General features: G+C 45.7%; 1 protein-coding gene across 1 annotated transcript in view; it reads right to left on the minus strand.

The window, feature by feature from the left end:
• Window positions 1-550: 550 nt before the first annotated feature.
• LOC142584593 (glycosyltransferase 25 family member-like) overlaps window positions 551-17,723 on the minus strand; it is a 438,601-nt gene continuing 421,428 nt past the window's right edge. Inside the window, exon 9 of the mRNA XM_075694721.1 lies at window positions 551-678. Coding sequence (XP_075550836.1) covers window positions 675-678 — 4 coding nt within the window. The 3' untranslated portion in view covers window positions 551-674. The remainder of the gene's footprint in view (window positions 679-17,723) is intronic.

Genomic DNA, 17,723 nt, shown 5'->3' on the forward strand with positions numbered 1-17,723 from the left:
AACATAACGCCCCTCGTCATAGATTTTTGTTTTATCTTTTTCGCCTTCAGCGAAATAATAATAGTAATAAAGAAAGAAAAAAATCATTTCCGGTTACCTATTTGCTATTCAAAAGACATTGACTTAGGACCCCGGCCTTAACATTCTCATTTAATTTCGCTTCAAGGCAACCTGGCGGCTTAGTCTCAAAGGTATATATAGCACAGAATTACGCGAAATGCTACTGTTAAAGGTTCGTGCGGAAAAAAAGATGGCGTGGTGCGCGTCCCCTGCGTGCCTCTCATGCGACTCTTAATCGGCAAGTCCATCACTCTAATGTTTAGATGGCCCGACACGGCGAAAAGTGTACAGGACACCACGCGAGGTCGGTGCATACTCTAAAGACAGAATCTCGTTTTGAGCTGGTTGGTCGGCCACGCGTCGAAGGGGGAACAAGGGGCGGAAGACAGGAACACTGTGTCCCGTCATTCTGTGTTCCTGTCCTCGTAGCTTTGAGCTGCTGGTTCCCTTTCGACGAGGACACAAAATTGCTAATGAAACCATACCCTCGCTTTATTTCTTTTCTTCCCTAAACTATAACGGGAGACTTACGGATTGAACGAACGGGGGCAGCCGTCTGGCTGTTGCCCAGGTTCGGCAGCTTTTCCGACCATTGCACAAAAGGCGCCGCAAACTTACCTGAAAAAGACAAAATGGAACATTCGGTTATTATCGACCAATGTCAAACAACGCGCTAAAGAAATACGTATTAGCGCAGCAAGCATTTCTCATAACATGCAGCCCTTTCGAAGAGAAACAAGATATACGAGGATAACAAAATGTACGGCGCAAATCTGCCCCCAGAACTTCCCTGGAACAAAAAGTAAAAGAACATCACGTGTAGCAACAAAATTTTCTGCCGATCCGAGCATGCTGACCGGAATCGAGCTGGGCGCCCCGCAATATTTAGCAGGTTCTGTGACTGCAACAGACCTGAAGAGCACAAATGCCGTGCGGATATTTTCATCTTCTTCTGCCTTTTCCTATATACTTTGTGCTCTGCACGTGGCCCGAGAGAATTCGTGGCTATATGCAGTTGAAACTTGCAGGCAATGTGCTGCCGTATACGATCGTGCGTTTTTTGTTTACGTCTACAGCGTTCGCTTTACTTTCAACGAAGAAGAAAGAACACTTTAGCAGATATGCACAAGATATTTGCAGGCATAAAGCAAGAACAGCTTCCGTCATGCCTCAGGAGTCCGAACTTTTTACTTCAGCATTTATTTATTTATTTATTTATTTATTTATTTATTTATTTATTTATCTACATTGCCTGCAGCAGCTAAGTGGCATTACAGTGGGGGAGGGGGGCACATACATACTATAATGAACATGGAAGCAGGATAAAATAATTGTTTGAGCATGGCATATAGGTAAGAGGGTAGTATTAGTTCTTAATGCAAAACAAGCGAGCGTACGCATTCAAAGCGCCGCAGCGAAGCTGGCATTATCAGTAATATGCAAAACGGCTGAGGGTAGACAATTCCAGTCAGGGATCGTTTGCGGGGAAAAATGAATTTCTGAGCAGTTCAGTTCGGCTCTTGTATTCGCGTATCCTGTGCGCATGGTCCAAACGGCTGCATACATAATGAGGTCGTAGAATGTACCTATCGCGGTCTATGCCAGTCCTAGAATTATAAACGGTGTGGAAGAACTTCAGTCATATTTTTTTCCTTCTTTCTTGGAGCAGATGCTACCCCGATGTCTGCTTTGCAGCAGTCATGCTAAGCTGTCTGCTGTAATTATGTGAAACATATCGGGCTCCGAGATTTTGCATTTTCTCAATTTTATCCTTGTCAATGTTTGTTGCATGATCCCAGACTGTATAACCATATTCTAGGATAGACCTTACAGATGTTTTATGAAACAGATCATGAGCTTGTTTCGGAAAGAGCTTGGTGTTCTGTCGCAAGAAACCCAACATTTTGCATGCTTTTCCTGATAGTTATAGCCCATGATAGCGCCAAGACATGTACCGTGTAAGATATATTCCTAAATATTTGAATTCTAGAACGCTGCCCAAGCAAGATTCATTGATGTAATAGGTCGTGCTCTGTACCGCCTTCTTTTTTCTTGTGAAATGCATGTGAACCGTTTTCTGCGTGTTTGGTTGCATGTTCCATTTCTCGCACCCCCCATGTATATATTCTATCTAAATCATTTTGCAAATTTTTACCATCATCTGAACAGGTTATTTCGCGGTACACAACACTATCATCAGCGAATAATCTCATTGATGACAGAACATTTGTAGACACATCATTTATAAAAATTAAAAATAACAAAGGGCCTAGTACCGACTCCTGAGGTACGCCAGAGGTTACATCAATAACATCCGATATCGCTCCATTCACCACTACGTATTGTGATCGCAGTGTAAGGTACTCCTTTATCCAAGCGATGGGGATGAATATTAAAACAATGCAGTTTCTAAACTAATAAAGCATGATCCACAACGTCAAAGGCTTTTTTTGAAGTCGATAAACAAAGAATTTACACAGCCTCCTCGATCCGGCACTTCACACACGTCGTGAACAAATTCAGTTAATTGCGTGGCACAAGATACACCATGCCTAAAACCATGTTGTTCAGGCTAAATCAGCGAATTAGTGTTAATGTGCTTCATAATGCTAGTGTATGAAATGTGTTCCATCCAGGGTTTTACATGATATGCTTGTGATATAGGTCAACAATTGCATACATGTTGCCGGGGCGCCGATTTATGAACGGGCACCACACAGGCCTTTTTCCATTCATTTGGAAGGCAGCCTGTGAGGAGTGATTTCGCACACAGCACTCTTAACTATGGAGAAATGAACTGCGCGCACGACTTCTGGAGGCCGCATGACAATCAATCCGGGCCGGCTGCTTTGGAGGGTTCCAACCATTCTAGCAGTGCTCTGATACCACTTTTATCAATCACTATGTCTTCCATCTCTTGTGTGTTTATATTTTTAGGGTAAGGTGGTAGCTCATTCGATACTTTTGAGGAAAAAACTGAGGCAAAGTAGTTATTAAATGAATGGGCTTTATTAAGGTTATCTTCTATTATTTCACCACTTAGCTCAAGCGGTGGTATAGGGACTCCATCATTCCCGTTACGTTACATGCTTCCAGAACTCCTCCGAGTTGATTTGCAACCGCGTGTTAAAAAACAAAAAAAAAAGAGATCTGCCTTGCTTCTCTCGTTTTCTTTTGTAATTGCTTGGTAATAGCGCGAAGTCTCTCTTTCAATAAGGAAGTTTCTTTTTTCTTGAACTTAGCATACATTCTTTGCCTTTTGTGTACCAAAGAACGTAACGCTGCATTGAACCAGGGCTTACTTCTAGAACGCCGGGCCGTTTGAACCCATGACGGTACATGTTGGTCCCTTAGTTCCAAAATTGTTGTTTTAAATAATACCCATAAATCGTTCACATCGGAAGTTTCTGAAAGCAATTCAACCTCTGTTAAATATCTTTGTAGCGCAGAACCTATACCTGTAACATTGGCTTGCGTATAATTGTACATCTTTCGGTCGGCGTCGAATTTTTTCTTTGACATAGGTTATGTTCATTTCCCACTGTGTCCCTTCATGGTCACTTAGACCGGGCAATACCAAAATCGAGGTTACCCCATCGGGCCGGTTTGTTAGAAATAAGTCCAAAACATTACTATTTCTTGTTGGCTGAGTCACCATTTGTGTTAGATGAAACGTTTTTACTACATTCATCATTTCTTGTGATGGCCTCGAAAGGTGACAAGTTTGACAAACTTGCTGTCTATACCTGAATACGGAAAAATTAAAATCCCCGCCAATTATCAAGTAGTCTGTTCGGGCTGTCTCTATTGTTTTCGCGAATTCAAACATAATACCAATTGAGCGGTTGGTAGGCCTGTAAAAAGAGCAGGCAGTTATTGCCGTGCCATTTCGCCATTCTTATGTGACACCATACATCTTGACCCAACGCACCACCAATATGAAGCCTAGAACAAGAAATATTGCTATCAACTAGTACAGAAGACCCTCCCCATGACTATTCCTATCTTTTCTGAAACACGTGCAACCACTTGGAAAAACTTCGTCGTCTGCGATATCGTTATCAAGCCACGATTCAATGCCAAGAACTAGAATTGCTTTTGTCATGCGAACGAGGTTGTGAAATTCATTCGTTTTATTTTTAACACTGCGGCAATTTACAAACAGGAAACTAATGTTTTGGGACGCATTTACTGCGCATCACGTGCTTTGGACAACCTGCCCAGCTGCTTCATCATAGACGTACCTCTGACCATCTAAAAAAAGAGCATCATATTTGATTGACACACGTACTCTATTAGCGCGTTGATTTTTCCCAAATTCCCAACGTAGCGATCTTTTTCTGCGCACTACTTCCGAAAAATCTCCAGAGATGCTGATTGCAGTTCCTTTAAGCTTTTTTGTGTTGGTTGGGATCAGCTGTTTTTCATTAAAAGATGCGAAGTTTACAATAAGGGAACGTGTCTTGCCAGTACGTAATCTACATTTGCGTTGAGGCCACAGGCGGAAAGACGCTAATGGGCTTGAGGAAGTCTACGACCTTACAAGTAGGCAGGCAACAACAGGGCCTGAAATACGTTGTGTTACGAGACAACATCGCGATCACTTAAGCCTGCAGAAGTTTACATGAAAAGCATTCGAAACTTTCAAAATGCGCTACACCGAAGGCCGCGACACCCGCCCGTTCTAAGAGAGTTCGTAGCAAGCTTAGTGGTTAAATTAGGGGCTTTAATGCTGGCGAAGTATTCTTTCAAACAACTATTTATTGCAAGAAAAGGCTTATTATTACTGGAGATACCGAAAGAGAAACTTTGTTTTTATTTTTATTTTATTTTTCCATTTCGAAACCTCAGCGTCAGTACATCAACGTTACGCCAGAAATTTCGAAGTATTTGCTCGTGTTTGAGCCGTTTTCACGCACGAAAGGTAACTGAAACTTGATAGGTCACGTTAGTGGTTCCCTTAAAACGTAAATTTGCCCTTGTGTTCCGATGATGAACTAATCGTGCAACAGTGTAAGCTGTCGAAATTCACGGCGAGCTGGTTCGGAAACCTTATGGCGGTGTCGCCGTAAGTCTTTCGGTGTTGCCTCTTTTCTGGCTTACAAAACCACCTCGAACAGTAAAAGTGACGTTTTTCCTATTACAGAAGCTTTCCTCTTTAGTGCCCATCGAGGGCGTTCAATAATGTCTGCCCTGCCTATGAGGTCTCTTTGAATATACGTTTACGAATCTACCCCCTGTGACGCCCGGACTGTGGAGTGTCACCGAAGGTTATGTTCACCCGAATGAGGCTAGCCTGAGGAGCAGACAGAGAAAGGGAGAGTGAAGGGGGGATGCAGGGGCATCAAACAAAGCGTGAATGAGTCACACTTGCCAAAGTTGTAAAAAAAGCCTAAAATATTCCTGAATTTCGTTCACTATTAAACACTCAGCCGAAGCGTGAGGGCCTCGATCGTGGCGTAAGTGCGTTGAAGGAGACCCCCCTCGGCTACAAGGCGCTGATTGCCTCTCGCTGCAAAGCGGCTAAGTTACTGCTAAAGCAGAAATCTGACCCGTCGCCGTAATGGCGAAGGAGAGATTCAGCGCTCAGTCACCGATAATTAAATCGCCGCTCAAACTCAGCGGCGATTTAAGAGGGAGAGCTAAACCACCTGATTCAGATAATGTGTGAAAGGACGAAACTCCAGCATTAGGCAACAACAATTACTAGAAGGGACTTATTAAGACTCGCCTGGCGATGAAATCGCGATATTGCCACATCATCTGAGTCACTTCGAGGGGGCGAACATTATTTGCGCAATAAATCGCGATCAGACATTAGCGAATTAAAAAAAAGCTTTATTCATTTCTAATTATTCACTCTTAGGCACACGTCCCAATAGCATCATTGAAGCCGAGTAGTAATGAAGTCCCATATCCATTCAGCAGAAATAATGTGCGTAACAACATGCAGTTTCAAAAAACAGTTTATCAATATCTGTGACGAAATGCATTTGACGTTCCACTAAACCGTTATAAGCACTGAATTTTGTCTAAGTGCATTTCGCCAATGAATTTGAGGACGTAATTCTCGAAACCGCAGCCGCTAATCAAAATATTTCTGCGAAATGAGCATGTCAATAAAATCAATCAAAGGCATACGACTTCGCTGCTGATCAACAGCAAATTCCGCAGTTGAGATACGTGCGCTCAAGTTAACAAATATAAAATTCATTAGTGAAATTTTATTCAGCAAAATTTTATAAGCGCGAAGACAAGACGTGCACATAGACATAGACGCACACACTGGTGTGTGCGACTATGTTTCTGTTGAACCGACTAGCCCAACAACTTTGCCTTACTTCAGAAATCTTATTATTTAGTTGCATTTCTGCCATGCATGTCTGCCTTTTCAAGTATACCAGCTGAAGGAACAATGTCGCTATATGCCGCACAAGTTTGTTGCTAAGTCTGTTCCAATAAAAAAAAAGGATCGAAACCTGTTACGCGCGCGTGCGCACGTTCAATGACGCAACATTGCAGTTTTCCTTTATATATATATATATATATATATATATATATCGAGACCTCCTTACTTAAACCGCTACCGAAACCAGAAGCCTATACAAGTAGTGCACCGCTTCTAGAGGTCGCCAATGATAGCCACCTAGCGGGCGTTTCCAACAGTACGCTCGGGTGCAGCAGCAGGCGACAACCCTTTGCAGCAAGGATGGCTGAAGTTCCCGGCTGCGATTTCTTATTTCTTCGGGTGCCAGACTGCTTCTTCTGCGGTGACAGCTGTATACAGTTGTCATAAAGGGAAGACGCTGGCCTCTGTGGGAGCGGGTATGAACAGTGTTACCGGTGTTTTCGACAACCCGGTCCCCATACGCGCCAAGTGCGTCCCGCAGACAAACGCCATGAACCCCATTTACATGAAGTGAAGCTCATGTTAACTATCTGCTAAATTTTGTTGAGTGATGCGATGTTTGGATCGTTTTTTTTTAATTCTACCATTGCCGTAATGCTGCTTCTGTACCTCAATAATAAGCACCCGTTGTTAATGCAGACTTATATCTCAAACAAATCCGCACGCTGCGAGGTCTGCACATGCCGTTGCGATCTTTCTGCCGATGAATACATGTGACATGGCCGAATAAGTGCAGTGAAAGTCGCCTCAAGAAGAGTCATTGGGAATTTATTGATGGAAACGAGGACACTAGTCAACGAAGTCGCCAAACGCACGGGTCAAAAAGAGCGCGCGTTAGCGCTGCACCGCCGATGCTATTCTGCTGCATACGCCGGTGAACTGCCGTTCCCACTGCAGTTCCTGCAATATTAAGTTCCCCAAGAAGCTGCTTGGAAACGTACAAAGGTAGAGTCTGACCAAGTTTTCAGTAGTTATCTATTTTTTTTCTCTCGAATATTACTAGAGACAGATGCCACATGATATATTTTAAGACAGAGCAGCGCCAGCGAAAGTAGATGGGCACTGGCGGCAAGGCCGGGTTTAGTAATCTGCGGCGTAAGCATAATAAGAAAGAATTCAGTTGAGTACAAAATTCACATGCAAAAAGGAACTACGTTGTGAAACCAACAAATCACTCGGCGTGGTAAGTCTGCTCAGACAGCATCGAGGTGTCATGACTTCCCAAACGTGACGCGAACTTTTCAGCGAAAATGGGTCAAAAAATGCCATATGTAACGAATATTAGCAATTCCCACCCTGAACTACCTATTTTCTAAACACATGTCCCAAAAGACCACAATATCTAAGATGCCCTCGGGCGAAAAGAATAAAGCTGTTAAAGAAGCACTTGCATGGCATTATTCCGATAAGACATAGCGTGATTTAGACCCTGCTGTTAACAGCGCAAAATGTAGACAAGAGACGAGACAAGAAGACACCACAGCGCTTGCGGTGTCTTCTTGTCTCGTGTCTTGTCTACATTTTACGCTGTTAACAGCAGGATGGAAAACCAACAAGCCCAAGCTGCTATTCTAGTGATTTAGACCTTTTACAAACGAGGTAGGGTGAAAACCTCGCACCTCAAAAAAAAAAAAAAAAATCAACACCACTTATGCATGAAGCAACTAGCAACAGTTCAACATGCTCGAAGCCATGCATAAAAGAGATGCAAAAACATGAAGTGTGCGACAGCTCGTGCGAAGATTTACCGGGCCACAGAAAACCAACAATTTCAGTTCTTGCAAGCTTCAGTAGCTTTTACGTACAACACCATGCGTTCCTGCGATCGTGCTGCCTAGCTATCGCAACGCGGTAAAGAAGCAGCAAACTGTAGAAGCGGCAAACGACATTCAGAACTTTAGCGAAATGCCTTTAAACTGCATGCTGCAGCGCAGACAAACTTCGTCGCTTACCCGTCTAAATATGATAGAGTCGAAAAAACACCGACACGACAAAGGAAAGGATGAGAACAAGAAATTTCCCACCGAACGGCGGCGATCTCTATTGCTACCGTTGCTTTGGCTGATGAGACTTTGCGGGGAATGATTAGAACCATATCGCCGGCATGTTTTCGCCGGTAAACGAGATCATCTTTTGCAACCAGTCAGAACTTCAGAACATGCGGTCTCTGGCCACCAATCCTTAGTACAAGTTACAACACAAGTTACAAAAAATATCGCTTCCGAGTTCTTCCTAATGTTTGTTCACAATATTACTCAAGCTGTAACTTCTAGCACGCTAAAGTTTTATTTGTCATTTCCAATAGGCGACGTTCAAAAGGCAGATACAGGGCACAATATAAGTCATTGTCATCTTTTGGCGCTGAGCGCCGAACGCCAGCGGTCTGTGAGTTCCACGACACGGGTTTTACGTCGCCTCGAGAGATGGCGCAACGCAGCTCCTTCAGGCGCTTCTACCCACCGCGGAAGTGGTTATGGTGTTGCGCTGCTACCCGCCGTTGTTGCTTAGTGGCTATGTTGGGCTGCTAATCACGGGGTCGCGGGATCGAAATGTGGCCACGGCGGCCGTTGCGAACATGCATTGCACCCATTTTAGATTGTGGCTAGTATCATCTCCAACCAATCTGCTTTGCCAATTGCCATTTCATGCATACATTTGCTCTCGATGACGACAGCGACAGCATTTTTTTCTCCTCTGCTTCTGTTTGAGGTCTGGCAGAGCCATATATGAGGTTCGGCAGCAGTTGTATCGGATCCCAGCAGCAGCAAAAGGACATGGCTTTGATCTCCCCTTGCGAGAGCAAGAAGCCTCTTCCATGAATTACGAGCAGCGGCCACGCTATGGTTTCGGTCACTCCAAGTCAAGTTGTTTCAATGCACCGTCCTGTTCCACCAGCTGAAAGCTAACTATACTAGCGGACAACTTTCTGTGGCAATGAAGGGAAAGCTACGGGCACGTGGCTGCTGCACATGTGCTACGGCGCCAAGTAGTCCACCAGCGTTTGACAGTGCTTTTGGTTGCTCGAAACAGAGGCTGAATTACGCAGCTTCACGTGCGACGGTTTCGCTTTTGCCCAGACGCGGAAGGGAAAAGCCGCGAAATAAGTGAGCTTATTACATTCGGAGGTGTGTTTTATCTTATTTAACTGTTGCTAATACAGTGTTTCTGTTCTGTCTTCCCCAGCTTAAACTAAGGTGGATGAAAACACGGGACTCTTTTCAGGAGCGCTCTCACTTGTGCGCGCTTTGCCTCCATAGCTTTCCGTTCATTACCACAGTTAGTTGCGCGCGAGTATAGAGGAACTACTGCGAAGAGCAGACGTTTCTTTCCAGTCGGAGTAGCCGTTTCTAGTGCACACCAGTTTCCATTGGCGTGTCGCTCACTTCTGGCTACACTGCACTTCACATACTGGTTCCTTCCCGGAAAGAACTGTTTGAGTTGTTTTGCGCTATATTATTATCTTGCCGATTTTATTTCTAGAATAAAACGATGGGCGGATGTTTTTCTGTGTTTACTCGTTTGCTAATACTGGCATCTCAGTGTTCCCATGTAGACATGTCAAAAGAAGAAGAAAAACGTGGCCATCAGCAAAAAATTAATTGTGCAGATCCCACGCACTGTGGAAATCAATGTTATGCACAGCATTTTGCCGGTTGGCGGCTATTCAGCATCCGCTTTGGTTCCACAATATGTTACCACATAGCGCAAAATGCAGACGTAAGGGGAGCGATTGCGAGTTTGATGCGAACGTGAAAGTGAGAATCACAGGCAAGGCGGCGTCAAGGCGACAACGGTTGCGACAAGGATTGGTTGACAATGAGGACGATGACGTCGCCAGTGATTTATTGTACTCCGCCAAAAAACAAAAAAGAAAGAAAAGAAGGTTACAACCTGTTATACGTTATGACCTGAGCCAATACAGAATGTATAGGTCATAGCGCGCTGGTTATAATGGACTGATCCCACAGGCGAAGTAACGGCAAAAAGTTTCTCAAGGCGGTAACTGCCCCTATAGGGAAGGATGTGGCTCCTTCCTCGTTCTAGCCTGCGCGAGGAAAGGAGAATTGTTGATGCTGTTATTCACTCGTGGCATGCATACGTCAGTGGCCTAGTGTTTGCGGGCCTCCCCGGTTTCTGTGACACGGATGCAGATACAGCTAGCACGCACATATAAATGCCCGCTCAATCCGATCGAACTTTACAGAAAATGTGACACATGTGAGAGAACTGTGCCGCGAACTTCCTGAACCACCTGAGCTGGTCAGCGTTTTTGGATTATTTAGCATATATGCTCAACTGCACTATTTCAACTTCTATATTTTCCTTACCTAAAAGGACTCGGCATTAGAAAAAATATCCCAATTTTCTGTGGCAGTGAATGTTGTTTCGATGTACTTGAATATCCTGAGCAAAATAACCGCGGTACGCCTCACTGCCTGTGTGGCGTCATGCCACGTCCAACACGAGACCACGCCTTTGGTTCCAGGCTGTGGTGGCCGCATTGCGACGGGAAGGAAATGACGCAAAAAAGAAAAGCGCTCGTGCGCTTCGCGTAATCTGGGTCGATATAATGAAGGACGGCCGGTCGATGCAGGCAATAACGTGAGCGGGAGCACTGCTCGAACTATACTGATAAAGTGCGATAAAGAGAAAAAAAGGAATTTGAATAGAACCGTTATATTGTACCGGCCCACCACTACGGCGCTCCTTACGACGACATTGTGGCTTCGAGGCATCTCTTCTAGAGGCAAAATATTGTTACGATGTTCTACGCAATCAAGAAGGTAGAGGACAAACGGTGCGTGCGAGATATTTTCGCACGATATTCCTGAAAGCATATACACATATAGTGAACAAAAATGTGTGATCTTTTGAATTTGCGTCATGTGAGCTCAACAGTTCAAAATAGCTGGCGCTGCGTTATGCCAGACCGCTAGCCTACATATAGGGCAATAGTCTCTCGAACACGCACTGCCATCGATAGCACTTCATTCACACCACATAGCCCACCCAAATTGTACATAATTTGCGCATACCAAAAATGCCTCACAAGTGCGCTAGTGACAAAAAACATTAATGATAGGTGGGGAGGCTAGCCGAACTAGCGATTCAGCACGATACTGCAGGTTTAACATACGGCGTGATCATTTCTAACCATCTCGGAATCATAAAACTCGCCTGTCGTAGATAACATAGTTCTAGTTCTTGAGGTGGATTATTCGGAAAGGCGGACATTACCTTCTTGAGAAATCAAAACACATCTTCAACTAATTAAGAAAATCACTACTTAACTTCCTAATTGCTTACATAGATTTTTCATCGGCTGATGACGAATCCGTCTTGGATTGCTTATACCTTTCCCTCGATGATTTCAAATGTGATGATGACGTCATGCTTCTCTGCGACAAGTCTAACTCTGTTGTTAAGTATTGTATCGATAAATTCGTACCGACGCGTAGAAAGAAAACTAAACGTCATAATCCATGGATCACTTGTGAAATCATTCATCTCAAACGTAGAATAAAGCGCAAAAGCAAATATAAGCTTCCTCAGAATACCGAACTCCGCTCTTTAAGGGATGCTTTACTCATCAAGCTTCGCAACGCCCGTGACAAATTTTATAATCAGACTATGATTACATTCCTAAAAAGCTCCCCAGACAAGTTTTGGCGTTTCCTGTCTGACTCTAATTGTAGTGTTCAGCAGCTGAGAATAAACAACAGCGTAAGTTCTAATCTTAATGATATCGTCAATGAATTCAATGACACATTTTATGAAGCATTCACTCCACCTTCAGTTCTCAGCGCCCACGATAAGTCGTATACGTTATCTACATCTCAATCAATTCCTGACATTGCAATTAGTCGTGAAGGAATTCTTACTATGTTGCTTGATATTGACGTAAAAAAATCGCCTGGAGCCGATGGTTTGCCTAACGACTTTCTTCGACGCTACTCAGAACTAACTTCTGAATTCCTATACATTATTTTTAATGCATCTCTTAAACAGAGCTCTGTACCGACAGACTGGCTCACGGCCAAAGTAATACCAGTGTTTAAATCTGGTGATAAACTTACTCCTACCAATTATAGACCTATTTCCCTCATAAGCACATGTTGCAAGCTCTTGGAGCATATTATCGATAATCACATATCTAGCCACTTGGAAGCGAATAAATTTTTTGTTGATTTTCAGCATGGCTTTCGTAGAAAGTTTTCAACCTCAACTCAACTGTTATCCATTGTACATGACTTTGGCAGTGCCATTGATGACCGCCTGCAGATCGACGCTATATTCCTAGACTTGTCAAAGACATTTGACCGTGTGCCACATGCAAATCTAATTGAAATTCTTAAATCACTTGGGTTACCAGAAAATATAGTACATTGGATTCAAGCTTACTTGGCGAATCGTGTTCAATTTGTGGAAATCGATGGTGTGAAATCTAATAGCCTGCCTGTTTTATCCGGTGTACCACAGGGGTCAGTGTTGGGACCCCTGCTGTTCTTTATCTATGTAAATGATATTGCTAAAAATTTGGATCCTAATGTCAAGGTGAAATTTTTTGCTGATGATTGTGTCATTTATTCCACTGTAAGGAGTTCCTCATGCCAGGATACACTTAAAAACAGTCTTTGTAAACTCGCGGGCTGGTGCGACGATAGAGGAATGCAAATAAATTTTTCCAAAACAGTGTCAATGACAATAACATTGAAACGAAAACCACTACTTTATACTTACCACATTGGCAATCGGAACCTTGAATCAATTACTTCTGTTAAATATTTAGGCATAACAATTCACAGCAACCTCAAATGGGACACCCATATTAACAACATATGCAACAAAGCTTTCAAAAAACTTTGCTTTCTACGTAGAAAGCTAAAAAAGTCCCCTTCATCTGTCAAGCTACAGGCTTATCGTTCCCTCGTACGCCCAGTCCTAGAGTATGCTTCCATAGAGTGGGACCCGTTCATTAAAAAGGAAATTGACAAACTTGAACGAATTCAGCGCCTGGTGTTGCGTTTCGCCTGCGACACGTGGTTTTGCCGGCGCGACTGCGGCGGGGCGGCAGACATTTTGGCCCGATCGTCGTCGCCGCAACACTCATCGGCAGGTGTTTCCAGGCGCGACTGCGGCGATGCGACCGCAAAAGATCACCCTCGCATTCCAGTCATTGTGCCCGAAACAGGCGATGCCAAAGCAGGGACCATCCTCTCATTCCAGTCATTGTGCCCGAAACAGGCGATGCCAAAGCAGGGACCATCCTCTCATTCCAGTCATTGTGCCCGAAACAGGCGATGCCAAAGCAGGGACCATCCTCTCATTACAGTCATTGTGCCCGACCGGCAGCGCTACAACAGGGTGCTACGAGATCGTGCTCGACAGGGTGCTACGAGATCGTGCTCGTCATGGTGCTACGGCATCGCTACGACAGTGTGCGTCACCATTAGCCCATTGTACATTCACGTGCTCGTCTTTTGAGGGGTTCCTTCTTGCCCTCAACTGCGAGAGTATAAAAACAGCTGCCCCCGGACGCAAAAGAGGAGGGCTCCGATTTCTTCTGTTGAGTGAAGTGCTCTCCCGTCTCTCTACTTCGGTCAACCTGACCGCCAACTCTTTGCGATGTTAAAATAAACAAGTTGTTTCGTTGTTACCAGTCGACTCATGCTTTGCCGGGACCTTCGGATGCTTCCAGTTGTACCCCAGGCCGCCAGGCCAACGCTACCCTTGGGGCTTGCGACCCAGGTACAACCACGGGCGTCAGCGCCGAGTTCCCAACAGATCGTACCAGCAGTCCGATCCAAACATCTGGTTGGCAGCGGTGAGATCGCCTCCGACTTCAAACAACTGTCTGCCAGCGGTGAGATCGCGACAACGGAGGCCAGCAGCGAAGAGATGCAGTTGACTGTATGCTGAGCAGCTCAACGACGATCCGGGAGCAGTGCAACGAGCCCTGTGTGATGACTGGTTGCCTGCAGCGGAACGACTGCGCTGGACTCTTGGCTGCGAGGTTTGGTGAGTGCGGGACTTTCTTCTTCTGAGCTTTGCCAGGCTTTTGTTAGTGTCAGAAACAGAGCTGGTAGTTGTGGTTGTCGTTGCTGCCGGGTTAGTTTGCGGCAAGACAATAGTAAGCAGTAGAGAAAGCAGCATTCAGAGCAGCCATGGATTTGAAGTCGTTGCGCAAACCGAAATTGTTGGAGCTTGCAAGAGAGTTGGGTCTGGATGTCTCAGACAAACTAAGAAAACCAGAACTGATAAAGGCTATTCTTGAGTTAGAGGCTGAGGATGACGAGCTGTCGGAATGCCTTGAGACCATTGAAGAGAGAGAGACTGCAAAAAGACAGGAGCGCGAACTTAAAGAGCAAAAAGAAAAAGAAGAGCGCGAACGTAAAGAACAGAAAGAGCGAGAGCAACAAGAGAAAAAAGAAGAGCGTGACCGTCAACACGCTTTGGAAATGAAGCGTCTCGAGATAGAGATGGAACGCGCTCGTAATGGAAGTCAGGCACACGGTGCAGGAGAACGAGTATTGTTCAAAATGACTGACCTGATGCGGCCGTTTAAGCTTGGAGAGGACATTGGTTTGTTCCTGGTTAACTTTGAGCGAACGTGCGAGAAGCAGGGGTTCTCTCGGGAAACGTGGCCACAGCGCTTGCTCACTTTGTTACCCGGCGAGGCGGCCGACGTAGTCGCTCGCTTGGATAGAGAGGAAGCAGAGGATTTCGACAAAGTAAAATGGAGTCTGCTAAAAAAGTACCGGCTGTCTGCGGAGGCGTTCCGTCGGAAGTTTCGGGAAAATGAGAAAGGCAGAAGTGAGTCATATACAGAGTTTGCGTATAGGCTTATGTCGAACATGCAGGAGTGGCTCAAAGAAGAGAAAGCGTTTGGTGACCACGATAAAGTTCTGCAGTGTTTCGGGCTAGAACAGTTTTATAGTCGGTTACCGGAGAACGTGCGATACTGGGTCTTGGATAGGCCAGACGTTTGTACGGTGGCTAAAGCCGCTGAGCTAGCCGAGGAGTTTGTGACGCGTCGGGCTCGCGGAGCTAAGGACGGTCAAAAGGGTGAATTTGGCTCGAAGTTTGAGAGGCCGAAGTTCACACCCATGAGAGCAAAGGGGAACACGCGTAGTGCGGATGCGAGTGGAAGCAGTGCGACCGAACCTAAGGAGACGGCGGCAGCCGAAGCCGAACGCAGAAAGCGGTTCGAGATGAGGCAAGCGCGCGTTTGTTATACGTGCCAGAAGCCGGGTCACTTTTCGGCGCAGTGTCCGGAAACAACACCAAAAGTTGTTTTTTTTTCAATAGGCAGCACTGACGAGAACATGAAGCTTCTCGAGCCTTACATGCGAGACCTCCTCGTGAACGGGAAAGAGTGCCGAGTGCTTCGCGATTCCGCAGCAACGATGGATGTAGTTCACCCGTCTTACGTAGAACCCCATATGTTCACGGGCGAGTGCGCATGGATCAAGCAAGCCGTGGAAGCTCATAGCGTGTGTCTGCCGGTAGCAAAAGTGCTTATTGAAGGACCTTTCGGAGCGCTTGAGACGGAGGCGGCAGTGTCATCTATGCTGCCCCCCCAGTACCCGTACCTATTTTCAAACAGGTCCGATCACCTCCTGCGCGAGAAGGGGCTTTTGTTTGGTGAAGCTAGTGTTCAGGCCTTAACCAGATCGAAGGTTCGGGAGCTCGCTGCAAAGGCGGTAGTTGCGGGGCCGACGTTATCAAACAACGAAAAAGGGTCAGAGGCGCAGCAAGCTGATATTCAGAGCACGCCCGAACTGAATAAACTTGAGTCTGTAACGTTAAAGGCGCCAGATACTGGAGAGGAAAATCCCGATTCGGGAAAGTTAGAAGAGCTATCTACTGATTTGCTCATCGCGCCTACGTCAGACGGACTTGATAGGTTGCTAAAAGTCAGCCGGTCGGCTTTGATAGCCGAGCAAAAAAAGGATGGCAGCCTGGAAAACGTGCGCTGCAATGTCAAAGAAGGTATCGCCAGGAAAACTGCGCGTTTTGTGGAAAGAGGTGGAGTCCTGTACCGGAAGTATCTAGACCGAAGAGGAGTGGAGTTCGATCAGCTGATCGTGCCTCAATGCTATCGTCAGGATCTGTTGCGCTTGTCGCATGGGGGTTCGTGGTCCGGACACCTAGGAGTTAAGAAAACTAAGGACCGTCTCTTGCAAGAGTACTATTGGCCAGGGTGTTTTCGGGACGCAGACCATTTCGTGAGGACATGTGACACTTGTCAGCGGGTGGGCAAACCAGGGGACAAATCAAGGGCGCCGTTGAAATTGGTACCTATCATAACGGAGCCTTTTAGACGGCTCGTTATTGATACAGTGGGACCTCTGCCGGTAACAGCCACGGGGTACAGACACATTTTGACTGTGATCTGCCCAGCGACAAAGTTCCCTGAAGCAGTGCCGCTTAAAGAACTCAGCTCAGTTGAGATAGTTAATGCACTACTGTCCATATTTGCGCGAGTTGGTTTTCCTGCGGAAATCCAATCAGATCAGGGCACAGTGTTTACTAGCGCTTTGACGACAACTTTTCTCGAAAGGTGTGGGGTAAAGCTGTTACACAGCTCAGTGTACCACCCACAGTCGAATTCCGTTGAGAAGCTCCACTCCGTCATGAAGCGCGTGTTGAGAGCGTTGTGTTTTGAACATCGAACTGACTGGGAGCTGTGTCTGCCTGGGGTGATGTTTGCTTTAAGGACCGCGCCGCATGCGGCTACGGGGTTTTCGCCAGCTGAGCTGGTGTACGGTCGCTCGCTTCGGTCTCCGCTTCGCATGCTTCGAGAATCATGGGAAGGTAGGGGCGACGACCCAGTCGTGGTGGAGTACGTGCTTAAGCTCCTCGAACGCTTAAGAAGGGCACAGGAGTTGTCAGGTGAAGCAATGACAAAGGCCCAGCAGAGGGCCAAGGTTTATTATGATCGGACAGCCAGGGCCCGTCGTTTTGAGGTTGGCGATGAGGTCATGATATTGCGCACATCGCTAAACAACAAACTAGACGTGCAGTGGGAGGGCCCAGCGCGAATTGTTCAGAAACTGTCGGACGTTAACTACGTGGTAAGTCTGCCAGGAAAGCGGAAAGCACAGCAAGTTTACCACTGTAATCTGCTCAAACCTTATAGACAAAGGGAAGCCGTGGTGTGCATGATGGTAAACGTTCCTGAAGAGCTTCCGGTCGAGCTTCCAGGACTAGGCTCAGTGACGAACAGGGAAGACACCGGTCAAGTCATTAG

Source organism: Dermacentor variabilis, chromosome 1, assembly GCF_050947875.1.
Source record: "Dermacentor variabilis isolate Ectoservices chromosome 1, ASM5094787v1, whole genome shotgun sequence".
Lineage (NCBI taxonomy): Eukaryota > Metazoa > Arthropoda > Arachnida > Ixodida > Ixodidae > Dermacentor > Dermacentor variabilis.